Source organism: Lepidochelys kempii, chromosome 13, assembly GCF_965140285.1.
Source record: "Lepidochelys kempii isolate rLepKem1 chromosome 13, rLepKem1.hap1, whole genome shotgun sequence".
In the NCBI taxonomy this organism is placed as follows: domain Eukaryota; kingdom Metazoa; phylum Chordata; order Testudines; family Cheloniidae; genus Lepidochelys; species Lepidochelys kempii.
Window position 1 is genome coordinate 5869824 of NC_136392.1, and position 22508 is coordinate 5892331.

Sequence of the window (22508 nt, forward strand, 5' to 3'; positions counted from 1 at the left end):
CTGGCACCTCCGCGCTCCGTTCCCCATCACGGTGCTACAATGGTATATGCCATTTCCCCAATCCGTCGTCCCCGCGGTGGGCGCGCCGTTGGTCTGCTCCGCGACTGCGCAGTGGCGCTGCCCGGGGGCTCTCAGCTGGGTGAGTGTTTACAGCTGCCCGCCGGAGCCCGAGGGCTGAGGAGAGCCGGGCCGGTGGGGGAGGGGGCTGAGGAACCGCTGCCCCGGCGCCCAGGTAGAGCCCCTCCCCCACCCCGCCTGCTCCGCCGGCCTGAAGCGGCCGCTCTCGTTGGACCGAGCGCTGCAGGCCCCCAACCGCCCTGGCCTCACGGGGGCCCCTCCCCCCCTCAGGCCCCGGGTGGGGGAGGGGAGGCCGGAGCCCCCAGCCCCTTGCTGGGGGAGGGAGCGGGATGGAGACCCCCCCCCGATACTCGGCGGTTCCCTCTCAGTGGGGCAGGCCCCCAGAGGCCTCAGTAATGGTGGAGCCACCCCTCCCCCCCCCAGCGCCCTCTAATGACACGGCCCTGCGCACCTCGCCAACGACCCTATAATGGTACGGGGGGGAGGGCTGCTGGGGTTCCCTGCACAATGTGGGAGGCCCCCCCAGGATAACCTGGCAACCCCCCCTGCTCCCCCCCCCCACCATATAGTGTCTCTTCAGTGCTGAGTCTGGCTGCTGAGTTGATCTCTGCTTATTTAAATTGCAATCCTGAGCTGTGGAGTAGTGGAGCAGGGGCACAGGGCTGTGGGTACGAGGGAGGGCGATGCAGAGCAGTATTTATTACACACACGCACCAGTGACCCGCATGGGGTCTTGTAGTGGAAGTAACAATGGGGGGGCAGAGTGAGTGTTTTGGGGAGGGTTGTGGGAGGATCAGTGAGAGGGGCGTAACTCAGTCTGACTTTAGCTACCTTTTAAAAAAGCGTGCTGTGGAGTCTGTGGCAGTTGTCAAAAAAGCTGAGTTTACCTCTCTTGTGTTTCTTTGTGAGCTTACTAACAGTGCATTTAACTCTATTTGCTTTGTAATAAATCATTAAAATATCATTGTTTGTTCCTGGAATATGAACGTAGCTTCTCACATTGTAAGCTCTTCTTTTTCTCAGAAGAGGTGAGCATGGCACCATATAAATAGCGGGTGGCGTAACCATTCCTGGAGTGTACACAACTCAGTAACTACGCTGTTCTGATAGTGATCATAATTGTGGCATGCACACTCCAGAGTAACGGCCAGACCTGTAACACTGTGATCTGTAGAGAAGTCTGTACTCTGCACAAGAACTGCAAACGAGTGCAACTAAATTATTAAAAGATGCGGGGGAGTACCTTTGATTATAGCTATCAGTTTAGGAAAACAAATGTGTAATTATTGGAAAAGAGAAGTTTCAATGGGGTATGTTTTAAAATTCTGCATATAAAGCAGATGTTTTCCATAAAATGAAGACCAGTCTGTGCTACAGAAATAACCGTTTCAAAGTCTCATTGACACTACCAGTATAACTTAGAGGACCCTGTTACAACTTGGTTGTCCGCTGTCTGGGTTACAAAATGACTGTTGCTTGTAGTGTGGATGAGAACCGTTGATGTCCCTACAACTAGGCTAAAGCCTGGTCAGAGGACAACAATGTCTTATGTCAAGTTTCAGAGTAGCAGCCGTGTTAGTCTGTATTCGCAAAAAGAAAAGGAGTACTTGTGGCACCTTAGAGACTAACAAATTTATTTGAGCATAAGCTTTCGTGAGCTACAGCTCAGAATTGAGCTGTAGCTCACGAAAGCTTATGCTCAAATAAATTTGTTAGTCTCTAAGGTGCCACAAGTACTCCTTTTCTTTATGTCTTATGTGAGACTTGTGATTTCATGATGGTTTTTAGTGTATACTGGACCGTAAAGCCACGGTTGTGGTGCTTGTGTGCACAGGAAGGAAAAACGAAGTTTGTTTAACCTTGTCAGGGAGCCACAGCAGAGCCCTGGTAGGGCCAAAACCATACTTCACAATTGTATTTAAACATGGAGATTTTAATAGTGTGAAGAGGATCTGAATGGAGGGAAGGAGATAAACATACTCAAGAAAATAGTGTGCACAAACAAACATCAAGAAAAACAAGGTCTTAAGGGATGGAAGGAATTTTCTACATTTAGTAATTAATCTGTGAAGAATACTACCCAAAGGCACCAACCAAACTATAATCAAGCAATCACAAGAAATTGATAGGTATTTAAGAAAAAAACAAAATTGCAGGATAAGACCGGCTGATGTACATATTCTAGATTCTGGGCACTCTCACTAGCAATATAGTGTAATGGTGTTTGTTTTTTTTAAACTGATGAAAAAGGGATGGTGGACAATTCTTATTACCTGCCAATGGGGGAAAATATCCAAGACACTATTAATGGATTACTATACTTGGAGGCATACATTTATTAAACAGACTAAAGGTCCTTCCTAAGAACTTGATGGAGGTTCATCATGCCTCGTCTGTTCGCAGACAGACAGGACGGTACGCTCTGAGAATACATATGTTGAGATTTTCTTGCTGCAATTTCTTCTTTATTTCTTTTGAAACTGGTAAAGTATATAAATTTTCTCTTGCTGAATGTATAGAACAATTTAGCTGTGGGCAGATCTACTGAATCTAGAAAACAACACTAAAGCTACTGCTTCTGCAGTTATTGTTAGCACAGCATAGCAAAGCACTGCAAATAAAAATTTGCATTGTACTTTCTGGAATGGAACTTTTTAGTGGGTGGGAAACAACTAGATTAATTTGGAATTATAAATGAAGTGCTTTCCCTCTGTAACTCATTCTTTAAAAGATGAAGATGTACTTTATGAACTGTCTCTCCTAAATAGAGAGTAAGTGGTTTGCTTTCTTTTCCCAGAATGAACTGTGAGTCTGTAAAAGTGACATCAGCAGTGTCATTATTTTGTAAGGGCTGGATGGGGTTGAAATAGTTTCTGAGGGGGATGATCTTTCTAAACTCTTAGAAGAGACCATGAGAAATTGCACTCACTTCTGAGGAAATTTCTTTCCAACAGTTGCTCTCTATTCTATTGCATTTTCCACTGAAGGTGATGCTTGGAGCTGCAGAAGCTTGAGCCACAGGAAAGTATGTATTCTACTGAGGAGGTGGTGGATACATTTAAAAAAAAAAAAAAAAAGATAATCAAGGGGCACAGGCAGAAGTGGAGGAAAAAAAAATGTATGTCCTTGGATTTAGAATCCTGTTATGTTTTCTTTCACCCTTCACTGCAGGCAATTTGGGAGGCTCCCTGTTTCTTTTTTCTGCCTGTTTTGAAGTCTATTAATCCCCTTCTGGTGTTCTTGCAAACAGTGTCTGGATGTTCCTTGAATTTTGGCAAACACAGGCCATGTTTTTATGACTTATTTTTTATTATTATTGCTTGGACTCCATAGTGGAAAAGGGACAATGAATGGAGTGGAGTGCCCCAAGGGTCGGTCCTGGGGCCGGTTTTGTTCAATATCTTCATTAATGATCTGGAGGATGGTGTGGATCGCACCCTCAGCAAGTTAGCAGATGACACTAACCTGGGAGGAGAGGTAGATATGCTGGAGGGTAGGGATAGGATACAGAGGGACCTAGACAAATTAGAGGATTGAGCCAAAAGAAATCTGATGAGGTTCAACAAGGACAAGTGCAGAGTCCTGCACTTAGGACGGAAGAATCCCATGCACCGCTACAAACTAGGGACCGAATGGCTAGGCAGCAGTTCTGCAGAAAAGGACCTAGGGGTTACAGTGGACGAGAAGCTGGATATGGGTCAACAGTGTGCCCTTGTTGCCAAGAAGGCCAATGGCACTTTGGGCTGTATACGTTGGGGCATTGCCAGCAGATCGAGGGAGGTGATCGTTCCCCTCTATTCAACATTGGTGAGGCCTCATCTGGAGTACTGTGTCCAGTTTTGGGCCCCACACTGCAAGAAGGATGTGAAAAAATTGGAAAACGTCCAGCAGAGGGCAACAAAAATGATTAGGGGACTGGAACACATGACTTATGAGGAGAGGCTGAGGGAAGTGGGATTGTTTAGTCTGCGGAAGAGAAGAATGAGGGGGGATTTGATAGCTGCTTTCAACTACCTGAAAGGGGGTTCCAAAGAGGATGGCTCTAGACTGTTCTCAGTGGTAGCAGATGACAGAACAAGGAGTAATGGTCTCAAGTTGCAGTGGGGAAGGTTTAGGTTGGATATTAGGAAAAACTTTTTCACTAGGAGGGTGGTGAAACACTGGAATGCGTTACCTAGGGACGTGGTGGAATCTCCTTCCTTCGAAGTTTTTAAGGTCAGGTTTGACAAAGCCCTGGCTGGGATGATTTAGTTGGGGATTGGTCCTACTTTGAGCAGGGGGTTGGACTAGATGACCTCCTGCGGTCCCTTTCAACCCTGATATTCTATGAATGGGAACCAGAATCTATAATCTTATTTAGCAGTTCAAGGGTGGTGCACTGGAGGAGAATATTATACAACTAAAAATGTGAATATTATGACCTTCCTACCCCCCTCCCCAAAACATGTATGTAATTCTGAAACTCCAGGTACATGATTTTGTTTTTAATATTTTAAGTCAGCTTTTGAGTATATGTTCTGTTCTAGTGTTTTTACATTGATATCTTTGCAAAGAAGTTGTCTTATTGTTATGACTTTAAGTTGTTTTATGTTTAACAGCCTTAGCGCTTATAATGATGTTACATGTCTTCTGTTGCTCATCTTCCCCCACCCCAATTGAGTTTTAGAACTTGCTAAAAATTGTTGAAGAAGATGGGAGGTGCAGTGAGTGCAGGAGAAGATAATGATGAATTAATTGATAACCTGAAAGAAGCGCAGTATATCCGGACAGAGCTGGTGGAGCAGGCATTCCGTGCCATTGATCGAGCAGACTACTATCTTGATGATTTTAAGGACAATGCTTACAAAGACCTGGCGTGGAAACATGGAAATTTTCATCTCTCTGCACCGTGCATTTACTCAGAGGTGATGGAAGCTTTGGATCTACAGCCGGGACTGTCGTTCTTGAATCTGGGCAGTGGCACCGGTTACCTGAGTTCTATGGTCGGACTCATCTTGGGTAAATAACTTTGTCATGTTAATTACTGATTAAATTATCATCTGTTTTCATGATCGTAGGAAATATTCCTCAGTTTAATTTCAAGATTTTAAATTCGGTCTAAGTGCAGATAAAGAATATGTTAATCAGATTTGGCCAATTAAGCAGGATTCAGGGGAACCTAGTGATGACTCAGAACAGACACTGATGCAGTGCACAGCTGATTGTCATGGCCTCCTACTGGCATGAGTCTAGGCTTGCTGGGCCCTCACTTGAGGGGAAGATCAAGATGTCAGGAGTGGAGAGAGACGAGTTTGTGTGGGATGGTGATTGAGTTTGACCAGGGAGAGCCCTGAATCTTTAGATCTATGACCCATTTATTCTTAATCCCCTGCAACCAGCCTGAAATACATTTAAAAGATCTAATTGTGATTTATTCCAGTGTAAGATCAGTACCTGGTATCTAGTTCTAGTTACTTCCCGAGTGCAAGCAAGGAGATGCTTCAAAATACAATTTAGCAAATAGTCTTATGTCTTAATATAAGAACAGTGGCGGTGGTTGCCCACAGTTAGCAACTTTCTTTTTCCCTTACCTTCCTCCAGACAAACACACAGGAGTAAATTTGTAAGTAGAATAGCTCTTCCAGGATGTAAAAGTGTGGCTGATCATACAGAGTTAAATATATGAAAATGCAGGAAATCACCCCTCAATCTCATGGTGGTAATAATCACTCTGTGTGGAGAAGTGTCAAAATAAATTTCAAACTGCATTGATCCTAGTGAAATGCAAAGTCAGTGTTTACACACTGCTTCTGACTTCCAGTACAGCTTCTAATAGCAGGAGGGTCCCCATTACCCTCCTGCCTGTGGGTCAGAAATTTTAATTGTTTAAATGTTTGTGTCATCAGAGCTGAGACTTAGTCCCACTTCTAGTGAGCGGGCATGAAGCTGGAACTTGTTTATTGGTTTGCAACAAGCTTTGACAAAACTAATTAGAATATGAACACTTATAACTTTAGGTGCCTTTGAACTATTTCTCCCTTAAAATGAGCAAGCCTGTCTCATATCAAAATAATAGAGGGGTTTGTGTAGCCCTAGTTATAATGTAAATATGGCTATTGTCTTCAGTGCTTAATAACAGGACTCCTAAACTGTGCATAACTGTAATTCTGCAACAATTTCCTTTCAGATATTTGAAGGCAAATTGCCATATTATGTATTTTTCTTTGTTATACTTGATCATGTTATGTAAAGTCACATGATATAACTGCATTGAACTTGTTATGACATTAAACAAGGATTCGGTTTATCAAAATATGTAGGGACTGTTCTGTTTCTAATTCAGAGGAGTCAGTCTTCAAAACAAAAGTAATCAAACAAAGATTAATTCCCTAAACTGTTAGAATCTTCTGAAAGCTGTGGTACTTCCTCTCTTGTCCTCTGGTAGAATTTAGACTCTCAGCACTTCAGAAGAACCAGAATATTGCTAATCAATATTGCCTCTGTAGTAACTTCTGGAATGCAAATGTGTTATAAGCCCTGTTCAGATTCCTGTAATGTTCAAGTTCTTTCAGGTGTAACAGAGAATAATAAATCTTACTCGTGGCATACTAAGTAAGTGTCTTTCCCTTGTTTTTATGGAACTCAGCTGCACTCTTAGTATTACTCTAATATATTAAAGTTACAGTTCAAAGGGATGTTTCCAACTTATTAACCATGTTTAGTCTGAAATTTTTTACCTATTTGTTACTAGTAACATCTAAGATTATTATAACTGAAAAGTAAAACATAAACATCTTTTTAATTTTGTGGGAATTGTTGCATTTGGCAACACATCTTGTGGTGTTTTTAAGCCAACCCGCTTTCCCTTGTTGAAAAGACCCTTATAAATATGCTAATACGAGCAGAAAAATCCTTCTAAAACATTTTAAAAGACTTTATTTAAAAAAAAAAAAGTTCAGGATGTATCTTTTAAGGGTTGTTCTGTCAGAAGCTTGAACTTTTATATATTGCTCAATTAAAAATAATTCAAGCACTGTTCCTGTAATAGTAGTGAGTCTGATTTCTAGAGCTAGCTAAAATTGCCATGTGAACTGTAACTCTTGCCAATTTTTGATTTTTGGTCACTTCCCATAGCAATAATCTTTAGTGATTTACAGTGGATTCTTTGTGTTCTATAGCAGTGGTACATCTGAAACATCAGCATTCCTGCTTCACCATTTTCTGTGTAAGTAGGAGCACCCTGGTCACAAAAGGTTGCTGTACATCAAGGCATTAGCCATCGCTAGTAGTAAATGGTCCTGCACTTCTAAGTGCAGACCTCAAAACAAACATTTTAAATTGTAGAAACATTCTTAAGAAGTAGTTTATCTGAAACACATTGAGAAAGTAACAGGGATCAGTTGTGCTTAGCTTTATCCAGTTGCCCTTAAAACCATTTTCTTTGCACTCTTTAAACTTGCAGGTCCTTTTGGTGTTAACCATGGTGTGGAGCTTCATTCTGATGTTATAGAGTATGCAAAGCAGAAATTGGACTTCTTCATCAGAACAAGTGACAGCTTTGACAAGTAAGAATAGAGAACACCTGTAGCATCCTACTTCATGATTTTGAATTTAATAATTACTACTACAAAACTACTAGCTGTTTGGGTAGCTCTCCCTATTCCCACACAAGAACTGCAGATTTAAGGGTGATTTTAGGACACTAGCTCCTTAGGCTTGCTGAGCTGCAGTGTGTGACGACGTTCTAAGCTGATGGGTATGTGGGAGGAGAGATGTTAAGAAATTTTTGCTATGTTGTTGTACTCTTAGCTGTTCTAATGCCACACCAGTTGAAAGAAGCCAAAATTGGGTATTAGCAATAAGATTTAATTACAGCCAATATATTTGAGGCTGCAAATGGTGATGGTCATCTATCTAAAAAATTATATTTGTAACCTCTCAGCCTGAATCCCACCAAAGAGTGTAAAGTAATTTCCATGCTGCTTTAATAGAGTTTTATTGGAAGAAAAACTTTATTGGTTAAAATGTGAAACTATTTTTACGATGACTAAAGCAAGATGACTATAACCAGAAGTTACCTTAGCAATACGAGTTGTAGCTGTCATATTTTTGGATTTATTTTGCAATTTATTTGTGGGAAGTGCTTCTGATCACCTGGCACTGTCACAATGCTAGAATGAATAAAATGGGTACAGCAGTCTTTAAACAAGAAGAGCTGAACTGCAGCCACTTCACCAGTCACTATACTGAGACGCTGATGGTTAAGTAGGGAAGAGGTAACCCCCCCCTTAGCATGCAGTCTTTTGTTGTAAGCAGAGAGGTAAGAGTACCTGTGAATAGGCAACCAGTCCCCTTCATTACTAAAATAAATAAGCCTATCGTTATTGTTCTCGTGCCATCTCACTTTACAGAAATGCAATAACTGTAGCTAAATGGCAAAGACCAACGTAAGTAGAAAGTTTCATATCTAGAGACCTGTTTGAAAAAAATCAGTGACACTGCAGTGCAAGTACAAAAGGAGTGGTGGGGGCTACAGTATTAAAGATGAGATCCTTGCCCATCTGTGGTAGATAGAAACTGGTATATCTCATTTAAACTATATCAAAAAGAATAGGTGGTCTAGTGTCTCATCAAAATCTTTTTAATAAAACTCTCCTAATAGCCAAGTCTCTGTACAAACTACTGATGAGTTGATAACAGTGCAGCAATTATGTTGGCAAACAAATTGGCCAATAATTCATTGTTTGTAAAATGCTTTGGGATACCTGGAGTAAGAAAAATAGTATAGAAAACTACATTGCTCTACAGCTGACCAATTTGTACTTCAGAGATTAATACGGTCATAGATAAGAAGAAAGTCTTCGTTTTTTAAATGTTTTTGAGTATAAATACAGGTATGTGAAAAGGGGAAAATAGCTGCTAGGATATATGGCATAAACACAGGTAAGGACTATTAGCCAGTTGTTACAAACATATCATGTTGCTGCACTTCTTGAAGTCTTTTGCTTTTGTAATACTAATACCATATTTTAGTAGGCTGCCTCTTTCCAAGGGCCTCAGGTGGTATGTGGATATCTTGGTACAACTGTATATTTTAATCGCAGTTAACTCACGCAAATAACTCAAAAAAATTAATAGCGATTAAAAAAAATTAACCATGATTAATCGCCGTTTTAATTGCACTGTTAAACAATAGAATACCATTGAAATGTATTAAATATTTTTGGATGTTTTTCTACATTTTCAAATATATTGATTTCAATTACAACACAGTATCCAAAATAGACAATGCTCACTTTATATTGGTTTAGATTACAAATATTTGCACTATAAAAGTGGCAAACAAAAGAAATAGTATTTTTTCAGTTCCTCATACAAGTACTCTAGTGCAATCTCTTTATCGTGAAAGTGCAATTTACAAATGTAGATTTTTTTTTGTTACGTAACTGCACTCCATAACAAAACAATGTAAACTTTAGAGCCTATAAGTCCACTCAGTCCTACTTCTTGTTCAGCCAATCGCTAAGACAGACAAGTTTGTTTACATTTACGGGAGATGATGCTGCCTGCTTCTTGGTTACAGTGTCACCTGAAAGTGACAACAGGCGTTCTCATGGCACTTTTGTAGCCAGCATTGCAAGGTCTTTACATGCCAGATATGCTAAACATTCATATGACCCTTCATGCTTCAGCCACTGATTCCAGAGGACATGCTTCCGTGCTGATTATGCTCGTTAAAAAAAAATGCATTAATTAAATTTGTGACTGAACTCCTTGGGGGAGAATTGTATGTCCTCTACTCTGTTTTACCCGCATTCTGCCATATATTTCATGTTGTAGCAGTCTCGGATGATGACCCAGCACATGTTCATTTTAAGAACACTTTCACTGCACATTTGACAAAACGCAAAGAGGGTACCAGTGTGAGATTTCTAAAGATAGCTATACCATGTGACCCACGGTTTAAGAATCTGAAGTGCCTTCCAAAATCTGAGAAGGACGCAGTGTACAGCATGCTTTCAGAAGTCTTAAAAGAGCAACAGTCTGATGCGGAAACTACAGAACCCGAACCACCAAAAAGGAAAATCCGTCTTCTGCTGTTGGCACTGACTGACTCGGATGATAAAAATAAACATGCGTCGGTCCACACTACTTTGGATGGTTATCGAGCGGAACCATCATCAGCATGGGCGCATGTCCTCTGGAATGGTGGTTGAAGCATGAAGGGACGTCTGAATCTTTAGTGCATCTGGCACATAAATATCTTGCGACGCTGACTACAACAGTGCCATGTGAACGCCTGTTCTCACTTTCAGGTGATATTGTAAACAAGAAGTGGGCAGCATTGACTCCTGCAAATATAAACAAACTTGTTTGAGCGATTGGCTGAACAAGAAATAGGACTGGGTGGACTTGTAGGCTCTAAAGTTTTATGTTTTGTTTTTGAATGCAGTTATTTTTTTGTACATAATTCTACATTTGTAAGTTAAACTTTCATGATAAAGAGATTGCACTACTGTACTTAGGTGAATTGAAAAATACTGTTTCTTTTGTTTTTTACAGTGCAAATATTTGTAATCAAAAGTAAATATAAATGAGCACTGTACCCTTTGTGTTCTGTGTTGTAAGTGAAATCAATATATTTGAAAACTATTTAAATAAATGGTATCCTATTATTGTTTAACAGTGCGATTAATCGTGATTAATTTTTTAAATCATTTGACAGTTCTAATATTTTACCATTATTGCTGCATCAAATTTAGGGATTATTATAGTCTTCATGAATTCTGGCTATTCTGCAAAAACAGAAATTAGCATAAAATTATTTCTTTTCTCTTTAAATTATATCAGAAGTACTGTATTGCATGAATTTTTGTCTAAACTATGAATTCGTGGTGTAATCCTGGCTCAATTGAAATTGACGATAAAATTCCCATTGACTTCAATGGAGGCAGCATCTCACTCTTAGTGTTGAAAACCATTTAGCAGTTTATGGGAAAGATTATGGAAAACTAAGCCAAAGACATTCTGGTTCAGTCTTAAAAGGGCTTAGAGTTCAAATTGTACTTGTAATATTTATGCAAAGATATTGTAACTGGGCCCACAAATTGGGTAATTGTATGACAAATCCCCAATCCTGATAATTTGTGTAAGCAGTTATTCAGTGTGTGTGTTCAGATTATGTACCTAAGATCTTTGGAAAATCTCATGTATGAGTAATTTCAGAATCACTCTAGTCTGGAGGGCCTCAAATTGTGGCCCTTTGTGGTAGTCTGTAGAATGAAACTTTTTGAGATCCAGGAAATTGGGGGTTGGGAGGGGAAATGGCCAATGAAATTTCTTTTCTTATCAAGTATGTAGTGTTATAATTGGACTTCTTCTTTTTCAGATTTGAATTCTGTGAGCCCTCCTTTGTTACTGGCAATTGTTTAGAGATCTCTCCAGATTCTACTCAGTATGACCGTGTTTACTGTGGTGCTGGGGTACAGAAAGAACATGAGGACTACATGAAGAGTCTGCTGAAAGTTGGGGGAATTCTCGTCATGCCACTCGAGGAAAAGGTTGAGTGCCTCTTAAACTAGGATTTGATTTCTTTATTCTTATTTAGCCTATAGGTGCAGTTCACTACCTTCCTTATAGGTAACTATTCGGCATATCAGCTCTTACACTAAGTGTTTACTAGGAATAAAGAGAGCAATTTCCAGAAACTGAACTATACGTGTCTTAATTATGTTACAAAGTATGCATACTTCTACCAGACCCTCTTCAGGTGTTTTGTATTTAACTTTTTAGTGAATTGTGAGAGGTACTCCCAAGTTAGTTTAACGCTTCATTTTTGTACTTCTTCAAGAATGCTTCTGTCAAAATTTGTTGAAGTGAGGTACCATACCACACTTTGCTTTCCAGTGGTAAATTAGACAGTCCATAAAAAGTTTTTCATAGTAAGTACGTGGAAAAGGAAGATAGTGGTGCAGGGTTCGGTTGAGTTGTAGCTATGTGAATCTTACATCTCTTGATATCTTTCATTTGAGGCTAGGAGAGGGAGAAAATACTGAATTAATAATTTGATTTCAAATTAGCTTGAATTTCTGATTGTAAACTACTTCATAAATAGACTTGCAAGTATATAGTGCAGTGTCTTGTTATATTTATTGCAACCAGAAAATAATTTTTAAATTATAAGTCAAGAATACTTACTGCTTGATCATTTCTTTAAGTGTTTAAGAGTCAACTTCACAAACTGTCCTCTAAAGAGGCATCCAAAATACCGACATTCATGAGTGCCAGTGAGCACTTTGTCCCCACAAATTGGGTAATTTCTGTGTATATGAAAATACAAATACACCTAACTTGTATATATAAATATTACAGATATTAGGAAAGTCCTTTTGAAAATTTGAACCAAGGAGGTAAAGATTAGCTAAAACTTTCCTTCACTATTAAAGAAACAAAAAGATTTTCTGCAAGAACAAATCTGGGTTTAGTTGGGTTTTTTGGAATTTCTTTTTCTACTTATCCCATACATTGTTGAAGTGTTCTCCAGCAGGAAATTTTGTTCAGGGTTCCAGATACAGCCAGTGAGAATTGGGCAAGAAAAAGTGGCAGCTTACTTTGCCAAACAGGAAGCATTCAAAATAGTTGCAAGTCATAGGTTAAATAAACAGCAGAGTCCAACAGCCTTTAGCAAAAACTGCAACTGATATAAAAAGAGCTTTCTAGGCCTACCCTCTTTATATTGTGGAAAACTAGCAAGACAGTTATTAGACTACTGTTTCCTTATCAGTGTGCTTCAGCCTTCTTTGTGGCAGCAACACTCTATGGACTCTACTTTTCCTAGGATTGTGGTGCTGTTATTTACTGGCCCAACAGGCCGGATACCAATTTTTCTAATGGTCTGCCATTTTTAATGGTATGCCACAGGTCACGGTTGATTTCAAAATCTGAATAACCATGCCCGAGCTTTCTAAACAAATATATCTTCATAATTCTGGCGTCTCTTGCAAGTAAAGATTTATTGTTTCAAGGAACTGCTTGGTTTAGGATTGGAAGTGACATATGGAGCCTTTCATCTCAAAGTACAGTAGTTAGTTTCGGTCAGCAGCTCACAGAAATTATTACCATTCAGAGGCTCTTAGGTCACCTACAATATGTAAAATTAATTGGTGATCCCATTCACACAGCAAAACCCACCAATATTATTTGCAATAACTTTCTCTCAGCCAAGGAATGAATGTCTATTGAAGATTGAATTACCCTCGGAACTCTGAGGCAGCCCCTATAGTTCAGAATGGGGAGAAACTGGGAGGGCAGTGTGATGAAATCTGGTATTGCCACTGCACATGTTCTGTGTTTAGACAACTTTGTCCATTAGGGCTGTAAATCTGGTTCTCTTCATGAATTCTATATTCACTCTTTAAAGAGAGAATTATGATGAACCTGTGTATTACTTGGCTTTTCACCTTGTCGCCACTAATTCTCTGTATTTCAAACACTTTGCCTGAAATCCAAAAGGCAAACAGTAGATTGTTCATTCTCGGCATAAAAAATTAACTATAGATAACTGATTTCTACTGTTTACATAGTAGACAGCACTTTCTCTCTTTGATACAGCTGACGAAGATAACACGCACTGGTCCTGCTGCCTGGGAAACCAAGAAGATCCTTGCTGTTTCTTTTGCTCCTCTGATTCAACCTATTCATGCAGATTCAGGGAAATCGAGACTTGTTCACTTGCGTAAGTATAAATGTTTATAGATATGCTTGCTCTTCTTTCTGCGGTCCCTTTGGCTGTTAGTTTCACCTTGATCCAAGCATGATACTCATACACAGCGGAAGTACAGCTTCCTTCTTTTGGAGAAAACTACTCAAGACGTTTCATTCTTTTGACAGTTGTCCAGTTTTGTCCATCCTATGCTGCATACAGGTTTCCAGTATTTGAAGAGGTGTGGTATTAGGAAAGCAAGTTGAAAAAACAAATCCAGAAATGTTAGTGTCTGCTCTGTGAAATTGAAAGTGCGTATCTTTGTATTTTAAAATAATCTGCCTGCATTTTCAGTTTCCTGTTTGTCAGACTGTACTGGCTTGCCCATGTGGATCCATACATGGATTCTTATAGTATTAAGGGAATATATTACAAAGTGAAAAATGCACACAGCATTTGTTTCAGTTGTGACATTTATCAATTTATATCAATAGCATGGCTATGCAGAGTTTCCTTCAAACATGATACCCTTCCGGAGGGGAGTTGCATTATTTTTATTTGTATTGCAGGTAGTGCCCAGTGATCCCAATCTAGATTGAGGCTCCATTGTGCAAGGTCCTGTACAAACACATAAGAACACAGGGTCCCTGCCCTCAAGAAATTACTACTTAATCTGTTTCTATTCTTCTTTGGTATCTGTTTATCACACTGTACAGAGCATATTAACTGTCCATCTGAGTATACCTTGCATATTGTGTCCACTATGAGGAAGCCTGCAAGTATTTTGTACTTTATTTTTCCCCTTCTTTGCTTAGAAGAATGTCTGTAAGTGTTTGTAATCCAAACAGAGTTTTCAATTTAATTTGATGCTTCTCAGTGCAGGGATAGATGTATGCAAATACAGGTTTTATTTATATTACGCGAGAGACATGGAATTGTGCAGTAGTGACTGTTGCGCACCTTGGATTGGCTGAATAGTGCTGCACAAAAGCATGTAGACTCCTCTAAACCAGTGGTTCTCAACATTTCCAGACTACTATACCCCTTTCAGGAGTCTGATTTGTCTTGCGTACCCCCAAGCTTCACCTCACTTAAAAATTACTTGCTTACAAGAGCAGACCTAAAAATACATTTTTAACCATATCATTATAAAATCAATTGGAATATAAACATTGTACTTACATTGCAGTGTGTAGGCTATAGATCAGTATAAACAAGTTATTGTCTGTATGAAATTTTAGTTTGTACTGACTTCGCTAGTGCTTTTTATGTAGGCTGTTGTAAAACTAGGCAAATATCTAGATGAGTTGATGTAGTCCTGGAAGACCTCTGTATACCACCAGGGCTACACATACTCCTGGTTTGAGAACTGCTGCTCTAAACCACTGAAGAGGGTTGGTATGTACCCTATATAATACACAGTCACATGCTTCTAACTCCTTCTATCCACAGATCTTGAAACAGGTTTCATATGCTAATGATGTTAGCCTACACCTTTTGAAGTAGATAAGTATTGATGAGGAAACTGACAAAAGTTAAGTGATTTGCCCAAAGTCTCAAAATTAATCAGCAGCAGAGCTGGGAGTGGAATCCAGATCTACTCATTCTGTTTTGCGCATTGAGGACTGTTTCCACACTACTGAGAAGTCCGGAAACAAACTCCTCCACTTTATTGTACAGTTTGAATTGCAAAGTCTTAAGATTTAAAACTTAAAACACGGTTGCATAAAATAGTTCATTTGAGTATAAAATACCAAAATTCTATTTTAAATATTATATTTAATGTCTGCTGATTTGTGTTTTGTGCACAGTGGGTTTGTGCGTTTGAACTTTTTCTCTCAACTCCTTCTCTCAGTGATCAGATTACAGGAGAAGTGCATAATACAACATGTTTTTTAGGGAAAAACATTAACTTTATCCGAGCTGACAGAGTTTGAAATAAAGTTGGGTTTTTTTTATAAACATAACAGGGAATTAAAATAGTTATCCTCACTCCATTTCAGACAACTTTTCAGCCTGTGCTGCCAGTTTTTTTGCTTCCATACCTGTTCATATTTTTGTTCTGTGTTATAGCACCAATAAGTGTCCGCAGCCTACAGGATCTGGCTCGCATTGCCATCCGAGGAACTATTAAAAGGATAATACATCAAGAAACAATGAGCAAAAATGGAAATGGTCTGAAAAACCCTCCAAGGTTTAAACGAAGACGTGTTCGCCGTCGTCGCATGGAAACCATTGTCTTCTTGGATAAAGAAGTCTTTGCCAGTCGTATCTCAAACCCCTCAGATGATAACAACAACTGTGAGGAGATTGAGGAGGAGAGGAGAGAAGAGGAGGAAAAGTGTATCTCTGAACTGAAGCCAGATCCCCCTGTAAACTTTCTGAGAGAGAAGGTCTTGAGTCTGCCTTTGCCTGATCCCCTGAAATATTACCTGCTTTATTACAGAGAAAAATAAGTATCTTGTTCATAGAAAGCAGAAAGGTAGACATAAAAATAAAATACTTCTTAGGGCTTGACAAATGTGTACCACTTGCTTGCCTGTTAACATGACCACACATGGCAGTAGGCTGGCTAGCTGGGGAATGTGGCTGCTGTATTCTTAAACATCATAGCTTTTTTTAAGTTTCCTCTCCTTCTTGGTTGTATGCTATAGTTTTATCCTGCAGCAGTGTTCCCTTTTAAAAAGCAAGCTGATGAAGTGCTCAGTTGCTTAGAGAGAGAAGGATACCATTCCCTGAAAACTAACTACATAGAGATGTCTATTGAAATCTCTTGGCTGCACTTTCACCAAATTGCAGTTTTAAATATTCTTAGGCAGTGCTCTAAAGACTTCATTGTCCATGCTGTCCTACTAACTTTGACACAAATGGAGTACACATTTAGTTTCATTTTTAAACAGAGATACTGGTAAAAATCTGACCTGGTAAACCTTGTTTGTTCCAGTAATCTGCAAAAACACACAAACGTACGAAATCAGACTTTGATAGTACTTTGAGGTATCCAGGTTTTGAACACTGAAGCAAAGCACTGGCCACCTTTCAATTGGTGGGTCTCAGGTTAGCTATAAACCTTACATTTTTTTAAATTTTGGGGGGAGAGGAATGTTTGGCAGGGAGTTGGTGTTTCCTTCACAGAAAACAGCTTGTTTTGTAAAATCCAGTCTGAGGTGAGATGCAAGCTACGTAAGGTTTTAAAAAAAATAAATAAGGAGAGCAAATTTAACTTAGAGTTGCTAAACTGATCAGCTGACTTTCAAAGATTGCTAGGGCGATCAGGTTTGTGGCTGTTTCCTCTGGCACCACTTATAAAGTAATTCAGAAAAAATGGGTGGGAAAAGGACAAACCTAGCAAGGGGTTAATCTAAGACTGGCGCTGATAGTGCAATCAACAGACCTGATATGAGTTAATGTGTGACTGCTGTGCTGGACATAGTGTAAGGCAGGTAGTCTCAGGCATTCCTAGCCTGAACTAAAGGAAGTAGCCAGTGTCCTGGGAAATGAACCAAACTTTGTTTCTCAGAGGTTACACAGGGAAGTGGAAACAGTCTAGGAAGCCAAAGTGAGTGGTTATGCTACTGACACATAATGCTTAAGTGCCCTGTTTGGGGCTATGCTGTAGCAAGGAGACTGCAATGCTGTTCACGTATACCTTGTCCTTGTAGATGAGCAGGAACTAGATTTACAGCCTTACTAGTTCATTTAATTTTTGTTAGTTTCTTTAAGTAGCTTGTGTAGAAAGACTTCATAACCTGCAATTTCATGGAATATAAATTCTAATCTTTATTCTCAAGTCTTCCTGTAATGATGGTAGGAGGAGATTTATATTCATGTGTTGAGGGGAAGATTGCTTGATTATTTTGGCCTGTTTGAAAAATCTGTGTACAATATTGGGGGCTAGAAGGAAACAATTGAGGCTGCATTGATTTGGATCACTCAAAGGCTAACTAAATAATAACCCTATCAGTAGATAATCCAGCGATGTTAGAAGGGTATTTCCTCATCAGTTGCAGTTGGTGGGCTTGATCTTGATCTCATTTGTATGGTCTCCTTAACTTGCTAAGAGGAGTGAATGAAGTTTGTCTTGCCAAAATACATTAACCTGGACTTTGTTACATGGTACTGAATCACACAATTTGCATTGACCGAGTTGTGTGTTTTAAATCTTGTGCAACATTTTGAAAATGTAGGAATTAGTCTAAAATGTCTAAGCAATGCTTTTATGCTCGCTCCCTTTTTAAAAGTCTCCAAATACCCACTCTGTACTTGTGACAACTAACGTCTTTTTCTATAAAATACGATGTATGGATGACCAATAAAATCCCTATGAACTGCATTTTTTGTGACCTCCGAGGATATTATTTTTAACTGTTAAACATTCGTGTTCCATGTTTGTAATTGATATATGCCTTTCTCTCCAGCGGCATGACAATTCCTCACCCTTCGAGCAGCCTCTTTATTTGGGCTACTAAGTCCCCCTCCTATTTATTAATTGCAGGCCTTTCCACAGATACCGTTTAGAAGTCTCTTATTTTTAAAATGGTCAATAACAACTTGAAGTGGATATTTATATGAATAATCCTATTTGTTGCTTCTGTTACTTTATCTTTGCATTTGGCACTGTTTGATGTTTTTTCCTGTAACTATAAAAGATATTTTGTCAGATTTTCACCAGATTTGCCTTTTTTATTACATTTGCTAGATTTTGTAGGGCTCTTTAAGATGCATAAAAAATATTTTTCCTGTGTATGCCTGAATACAGTAAGTAAATACACAAGCAGTTTGGGTTCTAAGTTGTCGGTGTCCCATTGTCACAATGAAAAACATGGTAGAAAGTCTATGTGTAATATAACTGTGAAATAGTGTAGTTTATAGCCTGTAAATAAAGGGGACTTGTAAATATGATTTTCCCTGTGCACAAGCACTTGCACTGTAGTTTAGTACAGTAGATTTGTGTGTTTACTAGATTAACTGTAGCATACTGTTTTTTTGTATAGTCTATAAATTTTATGGAAATATTACCTGCTTTTCTGATGACTATTTTTGTTTTCCAGATAGTCAGCATTTTAAATGTCATGTGACTTCTTTGTAGATTTTGATAGAATAGTAAGTACATAAGGAAACAAGCTTCAAACTGTTGAAATCTTAAGTATGCAAGTTGAAAAATAAGTGTGTAAAGCAATTTTTATTGTCATTTCTAATCTCATGAGGCATGCAAAAATGTCAAGCAATTGAAAACAAATTTTATTAAAATGAGTGTTTCTATATCAATAAATGCAGTAATGACTTTTTAGCCTTGCTTCTGCATCATGTTGTGTTAAGAATACTTTTCAAAAATAGGTATTATCAAACCTGCAGGAAGAAATTTCTGTTCTTAGAAAAGACAATTCTTAATGCGAAGCAATTGTGTAGTTTACATTGATTTCATCTTAACTTGGAACATCATCTTCCAAAAGCAGCCCAATTGGTGATGCGCAAACCAGTAGCTAATGGAATAGTGGAAGATATGGTTGGCAGATAGGAGGGACATGGAATTGGTATTGGTTTAATAGTACAGCAATATATACTGGCAAGCCAGTTCCCTTAGCGAGATCTTTAAAATGTGAACTTAATGGTTACCATTCAGGGCTTCTGTCTCATTCATACTGTGAAAACTCCTTTTCAGCTTCAGCTGAAATTGAAAACTAATCTTAATGCAGCAAGAAGAGTCAACTGCAAGTATTCTTCATTAGCAATAGCTATATCTATTGACCCTTATCCTGCAATATGGTGTTGTATAGATTTTCATCTTCATATCTTCTGGGTTAGTCCAGACGTGTGTGTGTGTGTGGGTAACATATCCTTCTCCGAATCAAAACAGTAGGGTAATATGTAAATATACAACTAATCCCTTCCATTTCCATCCACTGCTTTCTAGAAAAACTCTTGATACTTTGAGAAGGGATGAATGTGCCACGTTCCACCTAAGGAGACCAATGTAATTATTATTTGTGTCACTGAATTAATTAAAAAAGAAAGGGTCCTGTTTTAAAAGACTGTCATTAACAGGTAGGAAGAGTTTCTGATAAGCACCTGTTGGTTACAAGTAACTGATATTTGCCATTTAGCCTACTGTATGTATATTAACTTTAAAACTTGCTATCAATAGGAGTGTTTTTATGGTAGTTGCATTTACAATATATCCCAAATCTACATTTGACTAGAGCCCATGAGAAATATTTCAAAAGGCATTGGAGGGAATCTTTTAACAACTTGCATGTGCTTTAACTCTGCTTCTTCACTATGAAACATTGTCATCCAGGTAAAAAATGCATGCTATCACAGCTCCCTGGAAAGTGTCAGACTCCACCAAGATGTTCTTAGTAAGGTGGAATTTTTGTTCCCTTCTGTTGAGTGAAAGTGTCTCTGGCTTAAAAACGCTCTTCTTTTTCTTTTTCAAAATTGTAGCGCTATGTCATTGGATGACAATTGAATATCTATTTGTGGATATTTATCTATACACACTGTCTCAAAGCTGTTCCTTTTTGTGGTGTCTCATGTTACAAAACAACAAGTACAGTATTTCATAATGTCCCGTGGAGTAAGTGTATATTGTCTGAATTCAGAGTAGAGCTTCATGAACAATGTTTTATGTTCTAGTTTGTTGCTCTGCCATTGTATCTGTTCTGGTCTCTGTGAGGCATTTAGGTGTGTGTAACCATATACTGATTAGACTGAAGTTTTGTAAGTAACTTCCATAATTAAACCAGAAAAGCTATGTTCAAATATCTATAGAATCTATTTAACTTTCCAAGCTTCAAAGTTCATTGGTAATACCTGAAACTCCACTCAACCCAGAAAGATGCTCAGGATTTTGCCCTGGCCATGGTGCTTGACCCAGAATTCTCAAACTATTCCTTAATGTGGACTATATCTTAATCGAGATTGTCTCATGTAAATCTTTGATTCCATTCATGATCCAGAGGACACGTCCTCTCTCATTGGCAATTGAATAACATCCAATCGCCATATTTGGGGTCGGGAAGGAATTTTCCTCCAGGGCAGATTGAAAGAGGCCCTGGAGGTTTTTCGCCTTTCTTTGTAGCATGGGGCGCGGGTCACTTTCTGGAGAATTCTCTTCTCCTTGAAGTCTTTAAACCATAATTTGAGGACTTCAATAGCTCAGACATAGGTGAGATGTTTATCGCAGGAGTGGGTGGGTGAGACTCTGTGGCCTGCATTGCGCAGGAGGTCAGACTAGATGATCATAATGGTCCCTTCTGACCTTAATATCTATGAATCCCCATGGAATGGAACGTATAGAGCTATACCATTCTCTTGTTATGTACCTGCAACTGCTGTTGATATTCATTTGAGTTGTGTTTGCTGCTCGAGGTAACCAATAGTATATAAAATCAACCAATGTCTTGGGAATCTGATAATACTCAGGCTCAGCTGGGCTAAGGTCAGAATGTTTCAGGCTTACCCATTGATTTTTGATTTCCTTTGAGACCTTGAGGCAGACCCTTAATATCATTTGAACATACTTCTTGTGGTTTAATTTCTTGTCTTATGGTACAGTACTATTAAACACGTATAGGAAAAATATGGGCCTTTTTCCGAGGTCTTGGTATGACTTAGTGGTTTGTGTGTAATATGAATTACAGTGTACCCTTTAAATGCACGTTAATAATAGTATGTGTCTGCATGCCATGGATTTATAAGAGCCAATGTTGCAGTAATTATGGTTATGAAAAACAAATGCAAACATGCACAGTAGCTACTCCCTTACCAGGCTTTTATAACTGTATGTAGACGATTGTATGTAGTGGGCCTAGTTCACACTTTCTGACTGATAGGACTGTAAAATTTGTAATTAACAAAAATAAGTGTTAACTGGGGGGGGGGGGGGTTAAATCTCTCAAAACACGACCTTCTCTGTGAAAACCTGATCTGAGTGATATTATTGGGTGCTAATATAATAAATAATAGTTGACAAACAAAAAGTAATGTTGTTATTCTTATACTGTTGGTAAACTTGTTTTCCTCTTCAGATTTTGATTTTAATTTGTTAAAATATAACTCTCATATATTAACAAGAGAGCTGGGCTCATCTCACTTATTTAAAGATGCTGCATCCCTGCCTATTTATTGATGTCAAAACCTATTGATGGATTCCTTTAGAATTCTCAAAGTTTTGGTTTTTCATTCCTCATTGTTTTTTGAGATGGCATAGGATTATATAGTGATTTATAGTCACAATAGCTGATTTCTTCTCTTGATATCCCCAAAATAATTTTCATTGTTTACAAGAAATAATGTAAAATATTAATTTGAAATCAGATCTTTACTGCAGAACGTACTTAACACAGACTAGTAGGTGCGAAAATTATTTTTTCCCTTATAACCTCTCCTGCTTTGGTCTTTGTAGATGAAATCAATTTATAAATAAAGTGCCTATAGATTTTTGATAATTACATAATTCTTTCTTTGTTTTTTCCCCCCCTCTAATTTTATTTTAAAAAAGAGCAATATATTACATGACTGATTTGTAGGTATAGTAATTATTTTTGCAATAAATATTGTTTATGAAACTAACTAATTTCACAGTTGGTTACATACAATAACAATCATGTATTGTGTCAAGACAATATGAATGGGAGCTCAGAGACATAAAAGGCCACATTTTTTTGTGCTTGTAAATTATTGTTGCATAAATTGGTTGTACATTTAGGACCTGATCCTGCAAACGCATCCAATGAGACAACTTGGG

General features: G+C 38.6%; 1 protein-coding gene across 7 annotated transcripts; it reads left to right on the top strand.

Moving 5' to 3' along the window:
• Positions 1 to 47: 47 nt before the first annotated feature.
• On the top strand, positions 48 to 18092 carry PCMTD2 (protein-L-isoaspartate (D-aspartate) O-methyltransferase domain containing 2). 7 transcript variants are annotated; one of them, XM_073309022.2, is made up of 7 exons: positions 146 to 232; positions 2329 to 2493; positions 4745 to 5076; positions 7520 to 7622; positions 11447 to 11618; positions 13669 to 13792; positions 15833 to 18092. In XM_073309022.2, exons 3-7 carry the CDS (start codon positions 4770 to 4772, stop codon positions 16213 to 16215), a joined length of 1089 nt encoding a protein of 362 aa, XP_073165123.1. In that variant the 5' UTR covers positions 146 to 232; positions 2329 to 2493; positions 4745 to 4769; the 3' UTR covers positions 16216 to 18092. The 7 variants fall into 7 exon arrangements, with proteins under 7 accessions (XP_073165120.1, XP_073165122.1, XP_073165123.1 ...); XM_073309019.2 differs by lacking the exons at positions 146 to 232; positions 2329 to 2493 and adding an exon at positions 48 to 139; XM_073309021.2 differs by lacking the exons at positions 146 to 232; positions 2329 to 2493 and adding an exon at positions 77 to 139 and having other exon boundaries at positions 4739 to 5076.
• The last annotated feature ends 4416 nt before the right edge of the window (positions 18093 to 22508 follow it).